The sequence below is a fragment of the Prinia subflava genome (genome assembly GCF_021018805.1).
Source record: "Prinia subflava isolate CZ2003 ecotype Zambia chromosome W unlocalized genomic scaffold, Cam_Psub_1.2 scaffold_2cwr_NEW, whole genome shotgun sequence".
In the NCBI taxonomy this organism is placed as follows: Eukaryota; Metazoa; Chordata; class Aves; order Passeriformes; family Cisticolidae; genus Prinia; species Prinia subflava.
Window position 1 is genome coordinate 4,034,523 of NW_026960607.1, and position 25,925 is coordinate 4,060,447.

Below are 25,925 nucleotides of genomic sequence, written 5' to 3' on the forward strand. Positions count from 1 at the left end.
AAGAACGCCTACTAGGTTTATTTCACTGGAAAAAATGAGATCATTTACTATTGCCTGACATGTCTTACAATGCATATAAATTCAAGGAGTGTGCCACTGTCTCTCCTCCAGCTATGCCACATATTAGTTGTGCCCTCATATTATTAAAATCCTTAAAGCTGTTGTCATAAATACAAAAATAGGTCAAAAGGAGGTAATCAGATGGTTGCTTGAAGCCTTAAGTATAAAATACATACAAACAGCAAAACACAGTGGTGGTCTTCCAGCACACACAAATGAAGAGCACACTATAAGGCTGTTTAGTCCAACATTAAGTTCTTGCCCAGTAAGACCTAAACATGTTTCTATGAATAGGGTTTGTAATGAAACTCATGTCAGCTTGGATTCAAGTACCTCTCTGCAGTGTCAGCAAGCCCCTAATATTATTAGAACTGTGCAGTCATAAAAGAATAAAAGTGAAAGTTTGGATTACCATGTAGTTTCAACATACATCAGAATTTAAAAAAATCAGTTAATCCTGTTTTAATCATAAACTCATTACGATGAGCCAGTTTTATAAAGCATTTTAACCTGAATGACTTTGAATACAACTTCAGAATTTGACAAAGCTTTCATTATTCAGTGTCTATGCCACAGCAGCCACAATGGAGATGAGCAGAAAGGCCAAAGGCTTGTTTATTTTTAAGGCTCTATAAGATGATCCAATAAAGAACTCCATCTCCTCCTAAAGCTTTAATAATATCTATGTCAGGGAAATAAGATCAACAACCGCCAATAGTTTTTGACACTCGCATAGCTCAGTTACATAAAACGATTTTTGAAGAAGAAAATGCTTTCAAGAACTTGTGCAGTTGCCTGAAACCTGTTAAGAAAGAAAGAAGTGAGTTTATGGACAGAACATTTTAGGTTTTCATGAAGACAAAGCAAAAAGTGATGGTAAAATGAAATATGATGGTGGAAATATGGTGGTTTCAAGATTAATCTAAGTCTGAAAAAAGCCAGGATATGAAAGATAAGGGAACCAAAGCCCATGACAAATACTTTAATTATCTCAGAAACAAGCAGGATTGTAACCTGTCACCTCAGGGCTCAATAATTAGCACCTTACTCATGATATATTGCAGGCAGGAAGCCAAATCTATCCAAAATTTTATAGGAGATTATTTGGGAATCAGAAATCAGTATCAGCTCAGAAAAATAAAACTATATGAGCAGCTTAAAAGACAGCTGTACAGAAATCTTTTAAAGAAGATTTGGCCTACCAGTCTGTCTAAAAGAACATGTGCTGCACTGGGATACTTTGCTGAGAGTCTCTGACAAGTTAAATTTTAGTCACAGGAAATAGAAATTCACAGATTTCACCTCTAAAGATGCTATCAACAAACTAAGGTAAAAGTCAAAGCTATTTTCATTTTTTGAAAAAATCTACTGCAGCTATTGACAGGGAAATCAGTGCAATATTGCTTCACTTTTTTAGGAACAGTAAGAGAAACAACTTATAATCATTTACTTCAAAAAATTCTCTAGAAAGAAAAAAAACAAAACCCTACAACAAAATAAGTATCACTTATCTTCAACAGGATTGGTATTATCTGACCTAACTGCATTCTTCTTCAGAAGCATGCAGACTTTAGCAACAAATCAGTTCAGAGGAATACTCACATGGTCCAATACTCTGTCTCTAGCATCTAACATGTAAGCAGCCATGTATTGCAGGAAAGACTTTGGAAGCTAAACTAAGATGGAGTGACTATATAGGCACTGTGGTGATGCAAGAGGAAATCTCTACAAAGAACCAGTGGGGACAGGGTGAGGACAGGATGGAGACAGGCATAATGACAACCCACTGGCTTAAAACATACCTCAAAATTCTATTCAGTTAATAAATAATAAAGTGATTAATTTTAAATGCTTTCATCAGAAAACTGTGGTTAGTAAATAGAGGCAAATGCAAGTAAATAAAAGGCCTTTATCAACAACCACTCAGCAAACTTCAGAGAGCCAACTTGAGTAACCTGTGGTACAGCAGTAACAGTTTTATTAAGTTACTTGCATCTGCTAGAATGCTGTGACTGCTTCTAGCTAGAAAAACTGCTATCATGACCCATCTGCATCACCAAACTGCACTGTCTAGAACATCATCATCTATTTGAAAACCATTCAGCAGTTGCTGCTAATTTAGAATAAATTCTTCTTTAGGAGCCCTGCATTTCAGTAGAGTGCATGACTGGGGACGTACTGGACCTATATTAAGTATCTGTTGGTCTCTTGGTGACACGCAAGGTGTTAATCATGACCAGTAGGAATATAATTGCCTAGATCCAGCCTACCAGCACCCACTCATCTCAAGATATACTTCTATTTAAGCTGTTTCACTTTCCCTGATTATCAAAAGGATTTTAAAGAAGAGGTGGCTAGAGGCACATATGTCAATGCATCAAGATCCGACTTATTCCCATCTTGCCCCTTTTAGGGCATTTTTCCACACATCTCTTTCTTAGTTTCTCTGAAGGAGAACAGCCAATTCCCATAGAAGCAATTTCAGCACTACCTTCTCTCAAATCAGTTTCATATACAAAATATGTATTTTATATTTGAAACAGAACCTACTGCATTATAAGATTCAGTGAAAGCTTCACAGGATTCAGTTCAGTTGGATAAATATTTCTTTTATCTCTTCCACCCACTTACACAGCAGCAGGCATACTTCCAGGACACAATGCGTGTCTGTTCAAGTACTGAATTCAGCTCCCTCCTCTTACAATGCCCAATCACACATTTGTAAAGAACCTTTGTAAAGTCAGCCTTGGATTCTAAAAAGGAAAAATCTACCCCGATTAACACAGAAAACTTCCTATACTCATAAGGAAAATATACCCCTTTGGATATACCCCTTTGAAAGCGAGGGACATATTTTTGATCCAATAAGGGAAAAGAGAAGTTCTGTAGTGCTTAAAGGTATACTTTATTGGCAGGCCTCATAAACTCTTGAAAAACATTCCAAGTCAGATAGCTAAAATGAAACTAGTTCCAAAACACATGCTTTATGCTCTTCACACATCACAGTCTTGCTAACTCCTATAAAGACACTTAGTTTAGTCAACTGTTCATATACACAATTTGTTTCCAAGGATAAAGCTTGACAAGTATCACAATATTCCTAGGAGTATTTTGACTCTCAGTTCAGATACAAAGATAGTATAGCTTTGAGGATTACTGGAATATAAGCTTTATTAATTTGGTCATGTAAGTGCTCAAAGACTATGGCAAATATCAAGTAAAGAGATCAGTCTTATAAACTGACTTATATTAAGTCATTCTGTATTTTCTTCAAGCTAAAAGCACACACAACTAGCTGCTATTGTTCAGTTGATGTGCAATGGTAAGTTGTTAAAATGGATATTCTATCATGATCCTGAACTCTCTTTTTAATTAAACTCCTGTAAACTGTTGTACCTGACCCTTAATAGAAAGGGTACTGAAGGACAGAATCTGAGACCATCATGAGACACAGGTGGGAGGAAAAACCAACTCCATTACCAAATCTGACATTCTGGTAATACAAGTTTCAGAACAAATTGGTAGCCCCTAAACAGGTTATTTCATATCCTACCCACATAACAGTGCATAGAGCTCATCATAAGCACACCAATGCTAAGTACAATACAACAATTTATTCTGAATATTCTTATCTGACTTTATTCTAGTGCTTAGCAGAAGAGCAAATAAAGAATGTTTCATGCTGCACAGAATTTTATTTTTGCCTTTAAATTAATATTCAGTGACAATTAGGCATGGTAAATGCAGACCCTACGTATGCATGGACTTCATCTTATTGATCATACATAGTTCTACTGCATTTTATTGAAATTAATATATCCTCTTTGCTGGTTTGTTGGGGGTTTTTGTTCTCCTCAACATACACAAGTCTGGACTGCTCATTATTTTGCATTCTATTTTGTGGAATGCTCTCTTCTACATTTTTCTTTCAGTTTTAAAATAATTTGTACATATCTTGCTTCTCTCCTGCCCTTCCACCCCTAAACCAGATATAATTTTACAAGATTTTCAGCAGGCTATTTTTTTTCTGTCACTGGTGCATTTTAAAATATAACTAAACATCTCTCCAAAATGAAAATAATTATTTTCTTTGCATTTTTTTTAAACCAATTTTAACAGGTGGTTGTACTCTGGAAACAGACTTGCAAATTAGCATCTCTTTCTAACAGAAAATTCCTGGTGTGAACCTGAAGTCTTGCCCACTAAACTCACTGAAAGACACTCTACTACTATTAAATCAGATTATGACTTCCACTGGTTGCAGTTTTGGTTCATTAGAAGTATTATGCTAACAAGCATAAATGCTTAAAACAACAAATCCCTCAAAATGGCTTTTACCAAAAGGAAGAGGTGTCACAACTTCTTTCTCCCACTGTATGATAACTACTTTCATGTTCTCATTCTCTCCACCAGCACAAACATATAGTGACTACCAGAATTCATGTCTTGTTACTGGAAAATTAATGGCATAAAGAATAAAACACTGTATTTTTTATTCACAAGACAATAGTTTCACTCTTGTCTGCAGTAACAATGCCTTAATGGACCAATTTGGCCATTGCATGTTAAATATGCAGATATAGGTAAAATGGAAAGAGTCTAGCAGAGCAAGAAGAATGGTAAAAGATTCAGAAACTACTGTGTCCAAACAACAGTCTATGATGTTTAGCCTAAAGAAAAAAACTAAAGTATATGAATAAGAATAATCATTCAATACATGAGATTATTGCAGCAAAACAGCAACAAGTCGCTTTACAAGATGACAGAAGGAAGTACCATTAATTAGTCTAATATAGACCAGAACATTTAAGTCAGATACTACCTGCCTTTTGAACTAGAAAAACTATTAAAGCAACTGAAATAAACCAGCTAAGGATTATCATCCAGTTTCCATTGTTAAATATGTTCTGCCAAGTCTAAATACATTCAGTCACTGCTTTACAGAGCTCAGGAGCAATTATCTTTTACACTATTCCCTGTAACATCACATTCCTTCTTCTTCATGCTCCTTTAACATACCCTCAGTTCAACTTATGGCATGATGCAATGCTTGTGGGTCATGCCACAAATATAATTCTGAAGCTGACCATCTTAAAAAGCATACATTTCTTTTCTTAAACTGTGGGACTTGTCTGGATTTTGGTGTGAAGTACAGGCTCATTTTCAACCTTGAGGATTTTTCAGACTCTAACAACCCTGCAACACTGATCAGCTAGAGGTGATGAGTTGTGGCATGAATAGTCAAAGCCCGCACTACCAAACATGGTACTGTAAAATGTCTACCTTAGTAAATAGCTGGGACAACATTAGGATCTTCTTTTTTGAGGATTTCTTGGGGAAATCAGCTGCTTTTTCAGACCTTGTTTTGACAGCACCTTAAATCAAATGTGCTGTCAACTCTTATGTCCACACTCCATGACACCACATAAATAGAAGCATCTCTGTTGTACTTTTTATGGCAATCTGCGTAAACAGTAATAGTTACAAAAAAAAATCCATACATGTTACTGTTCATAATATGGTTATTACTGTGCAAACGTTCTTGAATAATTTCAGAAAATGAGCAGAAAAAATGATACTTCTTGAAAACTACCCTATTCAGGATTCTGGACTTCATGTTTGTTGTACCTAACAAAATTCTTGAAAGGAAAAAATATGCCAGGACAGAGTTATACAGTTGTAAAAATAGAATTTTTTGTGATTTTCTCTTCTACTATCTCTCATGCACTCATCTTGTTCAAAAGCAAGATAGCAGTAGCAGCAAAGTGAAGCTACATGTAATGCTTGCCCCAGGCTGCAGGGAAACATCTACGCCCAACACTGGTGTATGTTCCTACACTTCAATACACTAACCCCAAGCATTGGGTGAAAACAACTGACAGGGCTGTGATCCAAGGTAAGAATAACTCAAAAATCCCCCAAAACCCCATGTGAGGTGGAAGTAGAGATAGAGAGTTATGCTGTCAGATTTTGAGTTCAGCAATCTGCTTTATAAAACAGTCCAGCAAATAGTTGTATCAGCACAATTAAAGGAAAAGAGACCTGTAGCAGGGAATCAGAAAGGAACCCAATCACCTAACTTGTGTTTACTCAAATCACATTCCACTCAACCTGTATCAGCAGGCTGACCTCTAAAGCCCATAACAAATCCACAGCCTGTCAACAACTGCAGGAATTTCTCCTCCAATGTATTTGTTGTCAGGAGAGCCCCGAGGTGTACAGTTGACTAAAAAGGGGCTGCAATGCATATGCATAGTGTGGGAGAGTTACTCACGCATGAGCTTCTTATAGTAACTAACTCTCCCACATTGTGCACTGCATGTAGTTAATACCTATATGGATATCAAAAAAAATTTGATATGCAGGAAAGTTGATTTGCCTTCTGGAAACATTAACCTGGATAACCCTTGTTAAAATATGAAGAATGAGATATTGCACTAAGTCTGACATTTAATTTCCTTCCTAAAAAAAAAAAAAAAGGGAAAAGCAAACAGCTAAGAATGCAGAAAAATGTGACTTAATACGTAAATACAGCAGAAACACTGGTATGGCATTATGCAAAGTGAGTGCCACTAGAGATGAATTATAAAATAACTTGTTCTAAATGAAGGACAAACACTAAAAGAATGTACACATTCATATATCAGCTGTCTTATTGTTGCAGGCTGGGGGGACCCTACTGAACCAAGAACTGAAGAAAAGAACAAATGTTCTTTTGTATTTAACTAATGTAGTGATAACATCCAGTGACCAGGGCCTCCTGTGTTGATAGTTTATGGGCTAAATGAATGTGGTTTTCTCCTAAAACACTGACTTACACCTGATTTTTCCACTTGCACACCTGCCCAAAAACATACATAAGTGAGAACAGCACAGTGGGGAGAAAAAAATGGACAGTTCTCACTGAGAAGCTGCAAAGGCACAGTGAGGAAGCACTCTCCTGTCCACATCTAGATGAAGTAAGATTCTAAGCAAAGAAGCTCAGAGTTAACCTGCCCCTTGAGAAAGACCAATGAGCTGAGCTATGATTATGTATTCCTTTATAATTAGTTTTCATAAATACACAATGCAGCTATTTTAATACCAAGAACTACTTAGCAATTTTACATTACTTAAACATGAAGCTTGCACATCTTCTTCAAACATTGTATCGCATATTAGAAATTAATTCAATACCTATTCTTACTATGTATAACCTGAAGAGATGGAATGATACACTTGAAATCCCATAAAGGGTAACAGAATAAGAATCATAAGCAGCTACCAAGAAGCTGAAGCTCCAGTTCAACACATTAATTCAAATATAAAATGGCATCTTAGGTTTTCACGCGTCTGTTTTACTACAAGATAAATTCCTAACCACTGCCAAAATTTCACAGTATCTTCTAGGTCATATAGACAAGAATTTGAGAGATAAAATTAATCTCAATAGCATGCAACATGCTTATGGAAAGAACACATTTTTAACTAAGGCCTGACAATCTGCACTAGGTTTCTAGATTTCCACAAAGTCACAGGAACATTTTTCCCATCTTGGCTTTCAGGCTTAAGGAAAAGAATTTGCATCAGCATATTTATTTTTATCCATAGTGTTTATTTCTGCTGTAATGCAAATAAACTCTACATATCTAGTAATAATAATGCAAAAAGGATGAAAGTGACAAAGAATAAGTTTACATTCAGTACAGTCACATTATAAGTATATTCACCATCAGCATTAAAGTGCCACTATATTGGAAAAAAAAAAAATCAAAACCCAGTTTAGAAGCCTTTCTTCTCAGTACTCAAGTAACCACAAACTTGTAATATCACTCACCAAGCCATATTATTTATACAAACATCCCCAGCATCATCAGATATCTTTCTTCAGACAGATAATTTGGAGCCATTCAAATTAAAGCCCTATCAGAGCCATGAGCATTAAACCAGTCAATTTCTGGCCTTCAATTACTCCTGTGAGAGGAAGAAATATAATGCTTTTCCTCCCCATTAACATGGAGGAGTCAGCATTGCCAAGGATGGGTGATAATGCCTCCTCCTAGGCAGCACCTACAGCCAAAATACAGTAGGGCTGCCTGTTAAGTCCACTCCAAAGTTATGGATCAAATGTACAAGATTAGGGCCATTAAGCTCTGTCAGCAAGACACAATATTCTACTTTAGGGATGAAAAGCCAGAATGATCAAGCAGCAAGAAGTCTGTTAGGGAATCTCTGACAGCTCTGGATTTGTTCAAGTTCTTCCACAGCAATACAGAGATTTGGGCAACCACCAGATTGGTAAAATACAACAGAATTTCAGTCTTTTTTTTCACTATGTACATTCATCATCAGACCAGAACAATTCCTTAAAAATGAAGATTCTTAAGAAACAAGTCATTAAGAAAGACAAGAAATTAGTCTTGCAGAATTAAATGACTTATGATAATTTTATGACCCAAGATATGGAAGTCTTAGTAGCAGGATATTTTGTTTCAAGATGGCAGCATTCTCATTTCAGGAAGTCTTCAAACAAGCAGGGCTAAAACAAGCAGCGTCCCCATTGGATTCAGCAGCCAATAAAATGCTATTAATTTCAGCCAATTGTCCAGTGAAAGCAATTAATTTCAGAATACATAATTGCAACAGAAGTTTTCAATGCCAAATACAACAACATGGTTTTGCACCCTGCTAAAGCAGCAAAATAACTGCTAATAACCAGTTATTTGGCATTGGGCAAGAATAGAAAGAAGAGCAAAGGAATACGAAGAAAAATATGAGAAGTAAATGTATCACCCCTTATGCAACTAGTTTTAAACTTATCAAACCTCTACAACAAATCTCAAAAGATACTGGAAGGAAAATCTACTCTGTCCATTTTAATTCCATCTACATTTAGAAAATATTAAATGCAGGAGGCTATGTTTTCTAAGCTTGGTTTGTTTTATTCTAATTGAAGCTTCATCTTAAGGTACAGCCAATTGGAAAAAATTATTAGCTTTGTGTGGGATGGACAAAACCTTCATGATAGATATTGGTTGATTAAAAAGCAGAAACTAAAAATTTCTGCACAGTTGGTCACTGGCAAATTACAGAGATTGAGCAGGAAAATGTACTTTATTGTACAGGCTAACAGGGAAAAAATAAACAGGACAGCTTAATTGGACAACATGGTTTCACATTTAGGAATAAATCTACAATGCTTATGTAAATTTCACTTAAATATTAGAGAAGGGGTGATACAGAGGTGCCTGACAGCATTAATTTTAGGCAGAGTAGACCAGCTATTTTATTGCATTACATAAGGTTTGGTTGCAAACCCCGCTGAAGTCAACTAACTCTTCATTTATTTGAATTGTCTTTGAATTTGACCCACAATTTAAAGAGCATGACTACTTGCTTTGTAAGCACAAGGTCTGAAAAAATTCCAGTTTACAGATGAGATTTCCCATGTCAGAGTTGAACCACATGGACAAAAGAAATTACTCTGCACGTTGCATCTCATTTGTTGCAGAAAATAGTCTCACTCTTACCTGCACATTTTCTTCTGTAACTTGAATTTCAGCAGTGTAAATATAATCAATAAGCATCCTTAGAGTCCAGCCATCAACTTGCTTTATTCGAACTTTTTTTGCTCGGCTTTCACTCATCTCACCTACAAACACAGTTTATTAGTCAAGTAAATAAGATGAAAATACAGCATGAACATAGAAGTTTAATAGCAGCAGAAATTTTGTGCATGAACAGTTGTGACAGTAGAAAAACTTCAACACTAATAATTTAATTTCTTTCTTTCTTTCCTTCCTTCCTTCCTCCAGTGAGCAGGGTAGATTTTGTTGTTTCCATCTTGCAAATGCTACCTAGGTCAATACTTTTAGTGCAGGTGACCTATTTTTTCCAGTGTACAGTATCAGGAAAATATTGTTATCAGACCTAAATAGGACACTTCAAATGCATACAAAAAACATTGTGCTGGGAAAGAAAGATATTAAAATACTCTAGCTTTATTAACTTCTTAATTGAAGGAGCACACCAAACACAGTCTGGAGTAAATTTATTTAAATAAGAAAAGTTATATCCGCACAGAAGAATTAACATAAATATTTTTTTACTTGCCTACTTATTATTCCCTAAGTGATTTCACCTCTTTTACAGATCTAATTTAGCAGTTCAAACTCAAGCTAAGACAAAATGGTAAGCAAAGGAAAACTTGTTGGATCTCATTTTGCGGAGGCTGACATGTTGGCCATATGCCACAACCTATCTTCAGAGAAAGGCCTGCAAAATAATTTCCACCTTCCAAAACATGATGTTTCTCAAAGTGCAATATTTTCTTTATGGCTGAAATAACTATCCAAATAAATATTTTGAAGTAATGACTATAACCTTCTTCATGACTACCAGATTGGGTCATCTCAGACCTTTAAACTCTCCTGCACTTGTGAAATACAAAGTTATGTTTCGTGTCAGGGAAATGAAGAAAATCTGTGTAATTGTAGTTGTGGAACACGGCCATGGGACAGTTATAAAGATGAGTTCTAATAAACAACTGAGGAAAGCATGGAAAGAAGTTTTTGAATAAATCTTTTGCTTGCAATTACCTATTATAAGTCTTAAGCTATTCTGTAATAAGTGTCTTATAATTATAACCTTAGAAGCTTGCTTTGTATTAAAGAATTTTTAACTGTAGTTTTAGACTGTAAAAAGGCTTTTTAGACAAAAGAAGGAAGTAAGAAGGGGGCCCAGGCTTTCACAGAAGGTGAGAAAACATCCTAGACACGAAAACAAGACTTCAGCTCACTAATTTATGGCTTCTGAAGAGGGAAACTGGACATCACTATCGGAGATTGATGGACCTGGAAAATAGAAATGAGACCCCCACATCTGGAAGCCAAACCCCACCATCTGGAAAAACATATCCTGAATGTACATCCTAGAGTATTGAAATATCGAAATAGATCACAATAGTCTATAGAATTATACAAGACAATCTATAGATTTATGGCTGTTAAGTATTGAATTGTGACGTTAAAACTAGAAATGGAAACTGCTGAGAAAGCCTATGAATATGCATGAATATAGCAAATAAAATACCAGCAAGTCCAGCAATCGGTGTGCAGTTGGAAGGGAAAATCCCTACCACTGTACCCAGCGCTGCCTTTGCTCACACCTTACCATATTAATTAATTATTAAATTGCTGCTTGATATATTGGCCATGTCAAGCGTCTCATTTCTAACACACTGACTTTCAGTGAGAAACAAAACATGAACTACAAAAGTTGTGCTGGAAGATAGATAAAATTTGACTTGGGAGGAGTATATCCCCATCTCTGAATACATTAGTTTCTTATTCTTCTATGTCAGAGATAATTTCTTTCCCTTAGGCACAGGCATCTAGAGATAAGGGCACTGGTGATATAATAAATTTAATGTATACAACAAGAAAAGCAGACAGGACAGAGAAGTGAACAAGAACATGCTAAACACTGCTGATATTTTCTTATGAAGTCGTACACATTTTCATTGTTTTTTACCCTCTGGTCTCTAGGGTTAGTGTCACACTGCATTTTACCCAGTGCTTTCAGCAGAGATCATCACTTTGAGATCAACACATTGAGAAATGTGTTACCATTATTCATCATACCATACCTTTTTTTGAGCTGAAGGGTAAAGAATGGCATTGCAAATCAACCCTTTAAGTGGCAAGAAGTTCAAAAGACCATCTACCCACATAAAAAGCAGCAAAATCCAGCCCCCACAGAACTTTCTCCTTTCACCTGCACTTCTGAAGCATTCCCCTACACCTTTGAAGGATGACTCCAGCACATTCCCTGCAGGGCCCTGTATTCCAAGTTCCTACTTCTAGTGTGACACAGATTAAACCTATTGATCTTCAGACCATGTAAGGTGCAACTTATTTATTATGCAAGGTGCTGTGGAGGTGGCCCTCTGGGAAAATTGTGTGTGTGGGAGAACAGATTTTGATATTCTGCAAGCACATTAGATTTGTTTTCAGATTTTGTGTCAAGGCTTTGGAGTCATGGATAGGCACTTTTTCTGTTTAAAAAACAAGCCCAGACTATAAAAATAAAAAAAAACCCTAAACAAGAAGGGAAAAAAACCAACCAACCAACCAACCAAAAAAAAACCACCACCCCAAAACATCCCACAGCCCAACAAAAAACCCAACAAAAATACTTGCTTCCAACTTTCATGCGAACCAGACATGCAATCTTACTACAATTCTAGATCAACCCATATCTGTTTGATAGATCATATAGAGGAAACCAGAGATGCACTCAGCAGGCAGTCTCAGTCTAGAATTCAACCTGCTGAAGAACTCAGTTTATGACTGGTAAGCAGCACCACCATGTCTCCACAGTTCTTAATGATAGGAAAGCATATTGTGAACAGAAAGAAAGCACTGAGCTGATCCAACCTCCCAAGCAGCAGCAGCAAAGCACCAGCTGAGGTGAAGATACTAAAGGGGCTACCTAAAAAGCTTACATGGTTCCTCACAAAGTAACGCAAAAAAGGTTCTTTCCTTCTTTTTATTTTTTACCCAAGAATTTTACAAGTGGAGAATGGAAGTGAAGAGAGCAGGTAAATCCCTAAGGATAACTGCCGTTGCAGAAAAGAAAATTAAACTTGGGTCATCCTTGTCTGAAGTGAGGCCGTACAGCCACTGAAGAGTCCCTTCTCTGATGCTTTATAATCAATTCCTCTAAACATTTAAGTAGATTTAAATCATATTTCAAAATAATTCCACTGTATAAGAAGAAAGAAATATTCCTATTAACATAAATTAAATAGCAGGGACTTTCTTCCCCCCTCTCCTCATCAGATAATTGTCACTAACTTACTACATTTTATAACTTTAAAAGACAGTAACTTTTTCTTTCCAGATAATTATTAGGGCTACCATTAGATGTACAAATACAGAAAAGGAAGAAAAAAAAGACAGAGTTTGAATCTAGTTAATGCCATATCCCAGCCTGCACTGCAGTAATATTTAGTGACACAGAGAGTGATGAAATCAACCTACAAACACATGTCTAAATATAAGCTCCTAATTTCTAATCAAGAAGTAACCCTAAAGCATAAGAGTGCAATATTTTTACTGTCTTTTCTGTCCATGTTTCATTCTGGATTGAAGAAGATACTTCTCCATTTGGTTGTGGCTGGTTAAGGGATCAAATTTGCTTATTTGAACTTGCAGATTACTGGATGAGAATAAAAATCCACCTAAGAAATGTGGATTCCAGGTTTCATGGAGAGAACAATCACAATGAAATTCAGGATTTTTTGTGTAGGGGATGGCTGAAAAGCACCAATACCACAGCTGGACCATGCTGCAAGAAACCTATAAGCCTAGTATAAAATCTGCTAACTCTTAAAGCCACAGCTGAATTCTACAAAAGCTCCCACCTATTTGGCTCACCAACTACACAAACCTTGCCATAGATACATTAGTTAAACACTTCACACTCATTACTCAAGCAAGCATTCCCACCTCCTGCACCACTGGGGCTAAAGAACACCTACATTAAAAAACATAAAACAAGTAAAAAGTTTTAAAAGGGACTGAAGCAAAGGAAGAGAAAATTTCAGTAATTCTATCCAGACAGCAGCTACAGACACTGCTGCACTGGCAGTCTGAACAGGTAATAAACTTCTTCACAGAAGGGGCAGTCAGGGCAAGGAGAAATGTCTTAATCACAGAAAACATAATAAAAGCTATATTCTGAGTAAAGAGTATTTTCAATGTGATAGTCAACAACAGTTAATCTTTAATACAGAACTAACATAAGAGGCTTGCATTTCTCTGCTACTAAGGCAATAAAAAGGAACTGTAGAAGCAGCTTTTTCTATTCTAATTTTATAGACAGCAGTAAAAATTAAGAAAGAATTTATCAGACACCCAGAATGTTTGTCTCAACCACAAATGCAAACTTAAAGAACTGCTTGAGGAAGAGATATTTAATTTTACAAGCAACTTTAAAGCATTGTTGTAGAAGTTACTCCACTTCTGGCTTTGAACATGTCAAAATATTTGCCTATAAAACCAAGAATGATGAGCTGCTTCCCCAGAACACAACAGTATTTCAAATTTCATCCATCTTGTTGCATATGATTAAAATTATTAAAACACCAATCTGTTTGCATATGGGCAGGCCAAGAGTCATATTTCCACCTCCATCTGAGCTGGTGGTCAGAAGCAATGGATTACAGAGAAGTCTTTTAATATCAGGCAGTTGACATTAACTTTGTAGCTGGCACAAGATTTTAGGAGGAACAGTCAAAACCTCAGAAGTTAATTTTAACAAACATTTAGTAGCATTCTTACTTTGGCACTGAACTTCACATTATTTCAATGTGATTTATAACCATGATGGAATTAAACCCACAGCACAGGAATTTCAGCTGGAGGCTCTTATGACCCTGAACCTATCTTAGCCTTGCAAGCCCTCAGCATTCCTGCTCTAGGAGTAAAGCAGTAACTTGGCCAGCATTGAGGGAGCAGAAGTAGAACCAAGCCTGTACAGAAAAGTAGTGGCAATGATGCAGAGTATATATATCATGGAGAATTACCCTAAAAATACTGAAACACACACTCCAGCTATAGGCTGCCAAAGCCACAGAAAGCTTTCATATCTGCTAACAGCCTAGAGCACTCATGGGCTGAAGAATGTAGCAGCAGTTGTTGTTAAAGGACATAATTTACTCCAAAATTCACATGAAAGTTATTTTAACCTTTTGGACAAGTGAGATTACTAGAGGCTTAAAGGGTATAATGACTGTTGCTGGCTTACTTAACATCTGTTTTTTAATTAAGGAGACTTTTTAAAGCATTCATCATGCTAACAAAGGCTAAGTTGACAGTATGTCCTTAGACTGCAAAAAAAGAGAAACATTAAGAATCCCAAATGTTCCTACCGGCTTATCTAAAAATCAAATTACCTCCTAAAAAGCAAAAGTAATGAAATTTTATTCTTTATACAGTTAGACTGGATTATAACATAGTAAGTATTGAAACATTTGGTACCTGTAAACATGGCATGGAAGTAGGGGCTGCAGGCGGCTAACACAACTCTATGCGCTGCAATTTCCATGTCTTCAGCTACTATCGTCACATCACACAGCAAGTTTTGACTATTTAGAAATATCAGAGAAGGCAATTTCACATAAGTGAACTACAACAGTAAAATATATATGATATCACACACAATTTCTTTTCCCATGCCATCAAAAGGGGCAGGCAATGTTGATGAAGCAGTTTTTACGTGTTACATGACCACATGGCTGTTACTCAACCAGATTACAGATAGTGCTTGGGTACACAAAACTATCTAAAAATCAAACAAGTGAATTGTGATTCATTGCATAGAAGTTTTCTGCATTGAATAACCATAATTTGTATCAGCCCAATTTATAAATATTCTCTCTGGAAGTCTGGGCCCCTTTGAACAACTATGATAGAAAAAAGAGAATTTAAGATACATAAGCATTACAAAAGATTACATAAGAAACAAGGCTTTACAGACAACAAAGAATCCAAACTTCAGCTGAGATGCCTGTCACATTACACTGAAAACTCATGCCTACTTAATTGTTCAAATCCACTAATCAATCTTCTCTATATTTACTGTTTTCCAAGCATTTTTCATATTCAGTCCATGCACACAACAGCAATTATTTTTTCCAGTCTGAGCAGTTTAGAATTTATTATGGTTAACTTCATATCTTGACTGACTTTGTATCTTCATTACATCCATTTGCATTCTTGTCCTTTGTGACTGTAACATATTTCCTCCCTGTTCAGTTGCAATAATTTAACATCTCATTTATAATCACTCCTAACACAGGTGTTTCTAACACAGTTTACAGCTATTGGCTATATCTCTTCCACCTAAACCCATAACATGTGTATTTTTCATAATCCAATTTTCTAGACCGAAAGAGGAGGGAGGAAAAAAAAAAGAAACCACACAACACCAAAAGGCTGCAATTTCACAGCATCTAAATAGCCATAGTTACAGTCGCTTTTTATTTCCTGTTCATGTTAGCACTGTCCCTGTGGAGGCAATATGGAATCCACAAAACTCAGAGCCACAGCAACAGAGGGAAAAGTATGATGGAACGTATGAAAACTATTATTAGGGATGGAACTAGAGCTGTACACCAATCCAGTGATTTCTATTCCCAGTACTTTCAAAAAGACAAATTTTTACCATACCTAAATACACATTAAAGACTTTTAAATAGTTTGCAACTACCACACTGAGTTGTAGCAAAGACAGGTGAGCAGCTGCATTTTGCTTGGACAGAACTAGAGTTCTCAGCCAAACTGCTCAGATATTCACCTCAGTGCAAAAGAGAATTCTGATCTCTCAGTTATGCAATCATCCAATTTTTATAAGCCCAGGCTCAAGGAAGGTGGTTTTGCAGAGATCACATACCAAAAAATTTGGTGGCCACAACTAACCTTTGGGGCCACATTGCAATCCTGGCATAACATTATATTTCTGCTTTCAGCACTTAATACCTACAGCAACTATGTAAATCTCATAAGTTCACCTTGAAATATTGCATATTATTATCAAATAACATGTACAATGTAAGGTAACAACTGTACCACATGAAACATGCAATTCAGAGGATCTTGAAACAACCATGACATTTATTATAAAAAAAATGGAAACAGAAAGCTACTCATAAAAGGGCATCAGATACCCAGCTTTATCAGACACCTGCACTTATCCTAACAACAGGAATGTTTTATACTTAGTTGCACTGAAATACTAAAGATAATGATGCCAGAAGCAACAGAATTACATCAATGCACGATTAGGGTTAACTAATTACATTGCACATACATAGACATAGTAACACCTCTAGTCTGGAACTGCATCAGGTGAACAAATATGCTCTGCATTACTACAGAGCTGATTAGCTAAACTACTGAAGAAACAAACTTAAAAACTTCATCATGTACTCTGCTGCAAGAATCTTGCGGCTTCCACAGCAACTCAGCACCTTCATTTCATGAGGGCGCATCAACTTATTTGAGAAAAGGTGGTGTTCTGAGGTGGTATTGTACCAATTTGCTTATATAGTGTGACTGAATGAACAGAATTGTGGGGGATACACCATCATAGTGAAGAAAACGAGAAAAAGGGGATAAGAAAGCATGCATTTAAGAATAACTGAGCAACTGTTTACCAGCTTGCAGGCTATTCTTCATTGATTCATACAAAGAAAGTTCATTATCCCCATGTTCAAAAGGTTTTGGTAAAGCCTTGTTTGTAAGAATGAGAATTTTAATAAATATAGGTAACATCAAATTCCATTGTGATAAAAGCAAATTATAATAAACTGAAAAGACAGGCATCAGAGTGTAACTTTGTTATATGTCAAGAACTAATTAGCTATCCTAATGAGCTTTCTACTTAGTGTTGAGGTGATGGTGTGCAAGGATTGACTCTGCTCTCTGACAATGGTGAGCAATGAAATGACAAAAAATACAAAGGACAAAATTGCTAAAATTTGTCTAAATTTGAAGGCACATAAAAACTCATTAACAAGCTACTAGAGCCAGACAACTTGACAACAGCCAAAAATTTAACATAAACACACAGACTTAAGCATTCAAAACCAAATGTATATAGAGGCTTAAGCAAATGATTTTTTCACTAGCTATTCACTTCCTGGAGAGTATACTGCTGGCAAACATCTGTTTGTGTGTGCTACATTAATGAAAAGCACTGAGATTCAGTACATTTTTAAAGTTGTTTCTAAATCAAAAATATCATCTACTGGATTAATATTAGATCTTTGTTTAGAGCAATGTAGTCTGAAACATTTTTAAGATTTTTCTGTTTATTTCAAATGAATGAATGCAACTAGAAATGTTTATAATTTTATTTAATTACCACTTACCATCTTAAAAGCTGTACTCTGCTTAAATTGTAAATATTGTTGTATCAACTACCTTATTAAATGAGAACTAGTTAAGGTTAAATGGCACAGCTCCTGTTCAAACTTCATGTATTTATACATGCAAGGCAAAATTGCTCAAATTGCTTCTACAGCAATTTGAATTCAGGTAACCATGGAAACCAAAGTACATTCTGAAAATAATCCATGGGCTTCAAAAATGCACTCTGCTGGAAGACGGTGAATTTTACTTGCAACACAGCAAAATGCAGGTAAGGTTTCTGACTTCCAAAACTATTGTTAAGATTAATTCTGGAAAACTTTCTCCATGTAAACTCTTGCTCATCCTCAGGAAGTCATTGCTACTGGCTCTAGCCAGGCTCTATCATGCTCCTTGAGACACCAAATCTGGTTACTGGGACACTTGAAAAAGCCAAGGGCATAACTTCATTGAAGCAACAACTGTCAGTCTATCCAGCACACAGGTTTAAAGATTTACCTATTTGGAACAGCAAAGGTCAAAGGCAGAGGCATACTTTAAAAGGGTATCAGTTGTTGTGTTTCTTTTCAGAGAAGCCTCTCCAATTTTTAATTTTATATGGGAAATAACAAAGAACTACAAGATTTTCACAGCCTCCAGTACTGTCTCTGCTAGAGAAGTATTTTTATTTATTTAATTTCTCCACTGTTGCTGTTAGTGCTAAATTACTATCAGTGATAGCTGTGAGTCTTGATTTCCAGAGCTCAGTTGTGAGCTCTAATTACCAGCTGTCACAGTTTTCAACATCACTTCACCTACTCATATGTAAAATATAAATCAATATGGATGCTAAGAACACCATTAGCACCAGCCTCCCAGTTTCACTGGAACTGATGGTATTATCCCTCAAAGTCTTACAAAACTTTATTGAGAAAAGTTACTTCCAACATTTGATTTGGGAGTTCATCAATTTCTCCCAGGGGGCTGTCATGGGTTAACACTGGCCAGATGTTAATGTACCCATGAATATGTTTTTTCCCTAACAACTACTGTGGGATGTGATCAGGAACAGAGCAGAGCAGGCTTAAACTTTGAAAACAGAAAAACAAAACTTTATTACATTACATAAGAACAGAGATAGAAAACTCTAAACACACACACAGAGACAGAAATAAAAACTTCTCAGAACATTTCTTCTCCTCTCTCAGTTTCTACCCTTTACACATTACCCTCTATAGACCAAACCCTTGGGTTTTAAATCAAACAATCACTACTCAAAAAAAACCCCACCAATCTTCAATTCAGCAAGGTAGAGAGGAGTCTCTCCTGCACCACAGATTGCTCTTCAGGAAACACAGGTCCACTCTTTGTGTGTTTCTATGTCACCCGTGGCACCGTCCGGAGAAGTCTGCCAGGGGACACTTTCTCTTTCCTATGTCTAGTGCTCTCACCACTGTCCATAGGCTAAAACTGCATACAGGGCTCTTTTAAGGATGCTTTCATTTTGAGCTTTCCCCATCTTTCTCTTGGGGCCGAGGGCTTTTTTTTTCTCTGCGGGCAGAGGGCGCTACCACACCCTCTCCCTTCTCTTCTCTGTTTGCTCTACTCTTAAAGTGCTAGTCACTGTAGCAAAGTCGAGCCAGCGGCATCTACCTAAAAATGCAGTTTATGTTCAAAGAGACTAGAGTTCAGTTTATGGCTAACATTATGCAAGAAAAGTCCAGCTCAGAAGCTACTCTTTTTCAATTCCCTGCCCATCGGGTTCTTTCTAATCGTGCTTTATCATCTCGGTCTTAGGCTGTTTTTTCTTTCTCTTCTGAAACCACTAGCTATGAGAATCAATGTCTGGGAAAAAAGTTTCTTTCTGCAGGGGGTTGCAGGCTCAGGCACTCTCAGGCTCGGCAACTCTCACGCAGCTGGGCACTTTCTCTCGGAGGGCGGGGGACAGAAGGCAGCTCCACAGTTTTCTACCCCTCCATCTTAGATGGGGGCTAGCTCTCAGTCTTGTTCACTCTCTTCCCTGCCTCCCGGGGCTCCGGATTACCTGAGCCCGACCACGTGTTTCCCCTCCCCCACCCAGCCTCGTGGCTGGGCGGGGGGAGGAGGCCTGAGATGTCTGTCTGCTTAAACCAGAATCCAAAAGAGGCCGAACCCCCCTAGAGTCCTGCTTTTAACCCCTTGTGTCTTCAGAGGCATGTCTAAACTTCCGAGTGGCCAATCTAAGTGCCAGCACCAAACCTGATCACTGATTGGCCTGCCCACATCCCCCTGGAAAAATTCACCTCCCCCCGCAACCACGACAGGGCAAGCAAATGATAACTAAGAAAATGTACGGTCAGTTGGTTTATACTGTGACCTATGTCTCCAGACTAGAAAATTTTAACATTTTTCTGGTTCACAGCCTACCACAAAAATCAACAACAGGCACACAAAGAGCCTAAGGCTCAACCAGAGTCACTTTTCATCTATCCAGGATCATCTATGTACAAGATCAGTAGCTGTAACTCCTTAAGTACAACCTGTAAATATTTTTCAAGTCTCATAAAACTATCTTTGATTAACTTATGAGGTGCGAAAGCATACTGCATACATTACTGCTATCATCACATGGCTATCATTCAGCTATCACTTCATTGTATATTTAATCCTTCTCCTCAACTATACTTCTGAAATTGCATGTTCTTAATAAACAAACTATTATTATTAACTTAACAAATGCAAATGAAAGTAAAAATGAACTACGGACTCCAGGCGGGTGTATACAGTGAAGTAATACCTTCTTAATTCATTCATAACTTTAAAAGCTTTCTTCATGTGCCATGGATTTACTGTAATAGGACAGTGAATTTCAGTGTTATCATCTTTCAGATCCAAGGGCTTCTGATGGCAAAGTTTGGTACACCTGGAAAGAAAGAGGAAAAAAAGTTAATATTTCTGTCTAATCTCCAGTGCTGTCACTTTATATTTTGTTCACCTTCCTCGTGGGGAGAAGGAGAAGATTTGCACTTGAAACTTCTTTAAGCAATTTTGGTTTCCTTATTACCAAAGGTGTAGAGGAATAGGTAGAACTCCCGTGTGTGCTGATTTAGCATGGATAGCAAAAACCAACTAGTGACTGGCTTTGAAATTGACAACCGGATTAACCAAATAAATATAGGGATACGCCTCTGGGCTACACAGGTTAAAAATCGGAAGAATCCCAGGAAAAACTAAAGCTCTCTTTCTTCTGGGATTTGAGAGAGGTAAGCCAGGGCTGCCAGGCAAGGGGAGGGGAAGAGAGAGGGCCCCATCTCGGCCGGATCAAACTCGAGTGGCTGTTAAACATCCTGCTGCTAAAGCCGCAGCTGGGAGGCCTGGCCAGGCCTGCCCTGGCCCCAGCAGCTCTGCCACTGCTGCTGGCCTGGGCCAAGGGAGGTGTCTGCCGGGCCCTTGATAGCAGCTCCGGGCTCGAGTGGGCCAGGCCCAGCCCTGATCCCTGCCAGGGGTGGGGGAAGTGTCCAGCCTGTCCTGGCCGCTGAGATCCCTGACCACCATTTCCCCAAGCCGCTCTGACCTCACTCCCATTGGCATGGCTTTGAAATTCAACAGCCGTGCGGCCAGAGCAGCGGGCACCTGGCAGAGATCACACAACTGTCCACAGGTCCGGGCAAGATGTCAACTCTTTCCTTGACATATGAGACTTACAGAGCACTAACCCATCTCTGAGTGAGAACAGACAAAGTGATTGAGACGTAAGGAGACAGCATAAAACTGAAGTCAGTGAAGAGAGAGTAAAAGTCCTAGGTTGGAGGAGGATTGAGGAGTTGCCTAGTTTGAGCTGGACTTCTCTTGTGAGGCCATGGAGAATGGACTAAAATATCCCTGTAACTTATAGAATGCTTTTTAGGGGGATGCAAAGCTCTAGTCATAGCTGTGGACTGATACAGCTGTGATCCAATGGAGAATTTTGAACAGAGTAAGATGAAGAGATGCCCTCTGCCTCCAGGGAAAAGAAGACCTCTGTTTCTTAAGATGAGGATGATTTTGGAGACAGATGAAGAGAACCTTTGTTTTATACTAGAATAGTCATCTTTAAACCGTACCCTAAAAAAAGCTGATATGGCCCATATGCAGTTGTGGGAAAAGCTGCTAAATGGGAAGGACTTCATGATTTGCAGAATACCCCAGGCAGCTGCAGATTCATGACATGGGAGCCATTAGAAAATTCTTTCTTGTGGTGATGTCTCTACGGGAGTCCTAAGAGAGGCTCCTCTCCCTAAAAACTGACGAAAGACTATTTTAAAGTGGTGAAACTGACTAAAAATCACAGGTATTGTCTCTTTATGTTGTCAGTGGGAAAGTGAACAATTGTGGGGTGAGAAGTGTTTTGAAGGTTTCATTTTGATTCTCATTCTCTTGATTTAGTGTTTGTTAGTAAACCTATCTTTATACCTTTTAATTTTGAGCCTGCTTTGCTTTTCCCTTGATCCTATCTCACAGCAGGAAAAAGAGTGGATAATTCTGGGAAACACTCAGACCACTACACTAAGTTTGGCAAACAGAAATCCGCGAACGTGAAATCACTACACAATGGAAGTAGTAAGTTGGTGACTAATACTAGTGACATTGACAGAGGCTAACAATAATCTCCACTAAAGAAAACATGATGTTGTTTTCTGGTTTTGTGAATATTATTTTATTTAGTGGAGAAATATTCTAGAATATTTCCAATAAGCTCTGAAGTAAGAGCAGAATTAAGAGTTTTGGGAACTTTTCACCTAGTTCCCATACAGATCAATGGCAGAATACAGCAACCATCACCCCAGTCTCTTAATGCCTCCACTGCCTGTCAGGTAAGAGCTCCTCTTTGCACTTCTACCAGGACCTCAGTTACTGTTTCAAGCAGTCCTAGTTCTCCTCTGACAAGAAGACCACACAATGACTACTGTAATTCTCCAGGCTTTCCCTAACTGCAGCATAAGACATGGGTGACAGAAAAATTGTGTAGTTTTGTAGATTCACTCAATTTTTTGAAAACCATAATGTACATAAGTGACCAGCCTCTTAATTTTTCTTACTCTCAAAACCCCACTCCAAATAGCAAGAGAACCAGGCAGTGTGAAAAATCATTACCTCTAGCTACAATTAATTCTTTCTGTAAGACATACTCAAGTTCTACAGACAGTAACTTCTGCAGAAAAATTGTTATATACACTCCTCAGTCACTTGGACTGTCCAAACAGCAAGCAGATTTTTCATGCCAAACCAAATCAACGAGTCTCCTGTTTACAGTCACAATGCTGTTCTTACAAAGCAAACTGTGTTGCTGTAGCACTTAGAAAATGCTTAGCATCAGTGATGCTTTATTCTGTAATCCTGAACCTCTAAGCTGGAAATAAGCAAATACACTGAAGTAATTTGGTAGGGCCACAAGCCCTGGTACATCAACGATCTGATTTCAAATGAAAATTCAACCTTACTAGCATTAGGTAAGCACAGTCGAACTGAACATATCCAGTGACTCACATAATTGGAACCTCTCTTCTACTATAACTGAAACTTTTTAATTGGGCATGTCTAATGAAGCTTAAAAGAAAAAACCAATTTAATGCAACAATATTAAAAAAAAAATCCAAAAAATCCAACAATAACTTAAGATTTTAACCGAGAACTCTAAGTTCTGTTCACTACAATAGCGCAAAGCCAAGTAGCTGGCTTTATTTTTCCTTATCCCAAAACTAGCTACAAAATTTTGGAGCAAAGCAGTACAAAATTGCACCAAGCAACAAAGGAATGCAAAACGTGTCCGTAAAACTAAGCTAGTAACATCCATCCGCAGAACTCTAACTACTACCAACTTAGTACAGCGTACCATGAAACTGATATGAATTGAAAGTTTCATGTTCAATTTTGAAAATTACACAGTTCATTACTGAAAAAGGACAAATAACAGACAGGAATTCTGCATCAATCAAAAAAACTCAAGTTCCATGCTATTCAGCACACATATGCTACTTCATAGAGGTAAAAAAAAAAAAAAAAAAGGACAATCTATCTAGCAAACTCCCTTAGACTGAAGGTTAGACATACGTTGTGATGAGAATTCCAAAAAATTATAGACAGAAATCATATTTCTGCAGAAAACATTCAGAACACCAAAGACCTATACGGAAGAGACCCAGCTTTTAATTATACCAATAACCTATCAAGTCCAAGATACAACACTTTCACTGCAACTTTCTACATCCCAAAGCAATGCATCATACACTTATGTCTATTTATCTGCATACATATACAGGCTATGTACACATCAAATACAGCTATACAAAGAAAAAAAGTGATCGAGTTGTCCGTAAAGAGCTGCCAAGTAACCTGGATTAGATGGAGTTCACATGAAGTGTAAATTAATTTGCTGAAGTTTCATTAGTTTGTCACAAAGGGTGACTTTGTTTCAAGGTAACGAACTCTATAAAACTATTAGTTCATACACCTTCTGTTTTGGAAAGTGCCAGTCTGCCTGAAGTATTGGGGTGTCTTTTACCATTTCACCAGTTGGCTCAGAGGTGTCTGCAACTGGTTTCCCTCGGTTTGTTCTCAAGAACCTCACCCACAGCGTGACTGAAATCTACCTACCAAAGGCATAGGATGAAGTTGCACTGAACCGGAGTCTGTGAAAGGACTGAGGAGGCCAGCTGAGGTGCAGCTGGAGATGGTTGCCTGGAGTGCATTGCCTGGGCACTGCCACTAAAAAAGATGCTTAACTAAATAACCAGAAAACCGGGAGTGAGATAAGCACGACTGCTGAGTCAAAAAAGGAGTAATTTGGGACCACATATGGAGGAAGCAGAAGGAGTGAGGGGGAGGAGGGAGAAAAACCCGCCTGTCCCCACAAGCTGGAAGGTACACGGGAAGGCGGCGGGGCGGGGGTGCCGGCAGCGCTGCCCGCCCGCGGGAGCCCCGCGCCCGCTCCCCCCGCCACACGGTGCCCGCGGCCGGCACCCGCAGCGGCACGACCGCGCATCTCCGAGCGACGGGCGGCCGCGCAGGCCAGGGGAGCGACGGCCGCCGAGCACCGGTTCCGCCACCAGGTCGCCGACACGACCGTCCTGCCGACGCTGCCCCGCGGCCGGTTCCGAGCGTCTCCCGTCCGCGGGCACCGCTCCCCCCGGTGCCGAAGGGCCGGCGGGGCCGGCCGGGCTGCGGAGCGCCGCGGCACCTCCGCCCGCTGCTGCGCGGCCGGGCCCGCCGCGCCGCCCCAGCCCACGGACCGCACAGCGCTCCGCTCCGCACCACCGTCCCGGCGGGCTCCGGGCGCCCGGCTGCCTCCCCGCCCGCCCCGCCGCCGCCGCACTCACACGGGCGGCAGCAGCATCTCCATCGCGGCTCCGCTCGGGCTTCCTCCGTACAACGCGGGCGCGGCGAGCTGCGGCGAGCTGCGGCCAGCACCATACCAGCTGCGCTGCCCCGCCGCTGGTGCGGGGAGCGGCTGCGCCCGCCCAGCCGAGCCGCCGCCGCCGCCGGGAGCCGCCGGCGCTGCCGCTTCCGGGTGCCCGCCCACGGGAGGGCGCGGCGGGGACGGGCCGCTCTGCGCAGGCGCGGCGCGGTCCGGCCTGGCCCGGCCCATGCGGTGCCTCCTGTGGTGGTGGCCGAGCTCCGGTACCCGAGCTCCGGTGCCCGCGTTGGGCAGGGCCTGCCTCGCCGGAGCCCTCCACCCTGGAGCTGAGACAGCCTCGGCCCAAGGACTTTAGGAAGAGGAGGCTGAGACGCCGCTGCCCGTGCTGGAAGAAGCGTGGCCTCCGAGTGGGATGAGCCAGCGCGTTTCGCTCTTCGCAGGAAAGCGGTGGCTCAGGGCAGGGCCGGAGAGCGACATCCGGAGCTGCCCTGCGCGGCGACACGTCCCGCGGAGTGCCCGGGTCAGGGTGTCCTCAGCACCAGCCAGGATAGCTTGGGGCGCTCGCGTGGGGACACACAGGTGCTCTGTCCCACGGGGGA

At 39.3% G+C, this 25,925-nt stretch overlaps 1 protein-coding gene across 3 annotated transcripts in view; it reads right to left on the reverse strand.

The window, feature by feature from the left end:
* KLHL2 (kelch like family member 2) overlaps window positions 1–25,496 on the reverse strand; it is a 72,271-nt gene extending 46,775 nt beyond the window's left edge. The window contains exons 1-4 of one of the 3 annotated variants that reach the window (XM_063424312.1): window positions 25,289–25,496; window positions 20,731–20,856; window positions 15,084–15,190; window positions 9,570–9,691 (exon numbers count right to left, since the gene is read on the reverse strand). In XM_063424312.1, coding sequence (XP_063280382.1) covers window positions 9,570–9,691; window positions 15,084–15,190; window positions 20,731–20,856; window positions 25,289–25,311 — 378 coding nt within the window. In that variant the 5' untranslated portion in view covers window positions 25,312–25,496. Of the gene's footprint in view, window positions 1–9,569; window positions 9,692–15,083; window positions 15,191–20,730; window positions 20,857–25,288 lie in introns of those variants that run through there. The other 2 variants (XM_063424313.1, XM_063424315.1) reach the window with 2 other exon arrangements.
* Between the last annotated feature and the right edge of the window lie 429 nt (window positions 25,497–25,925).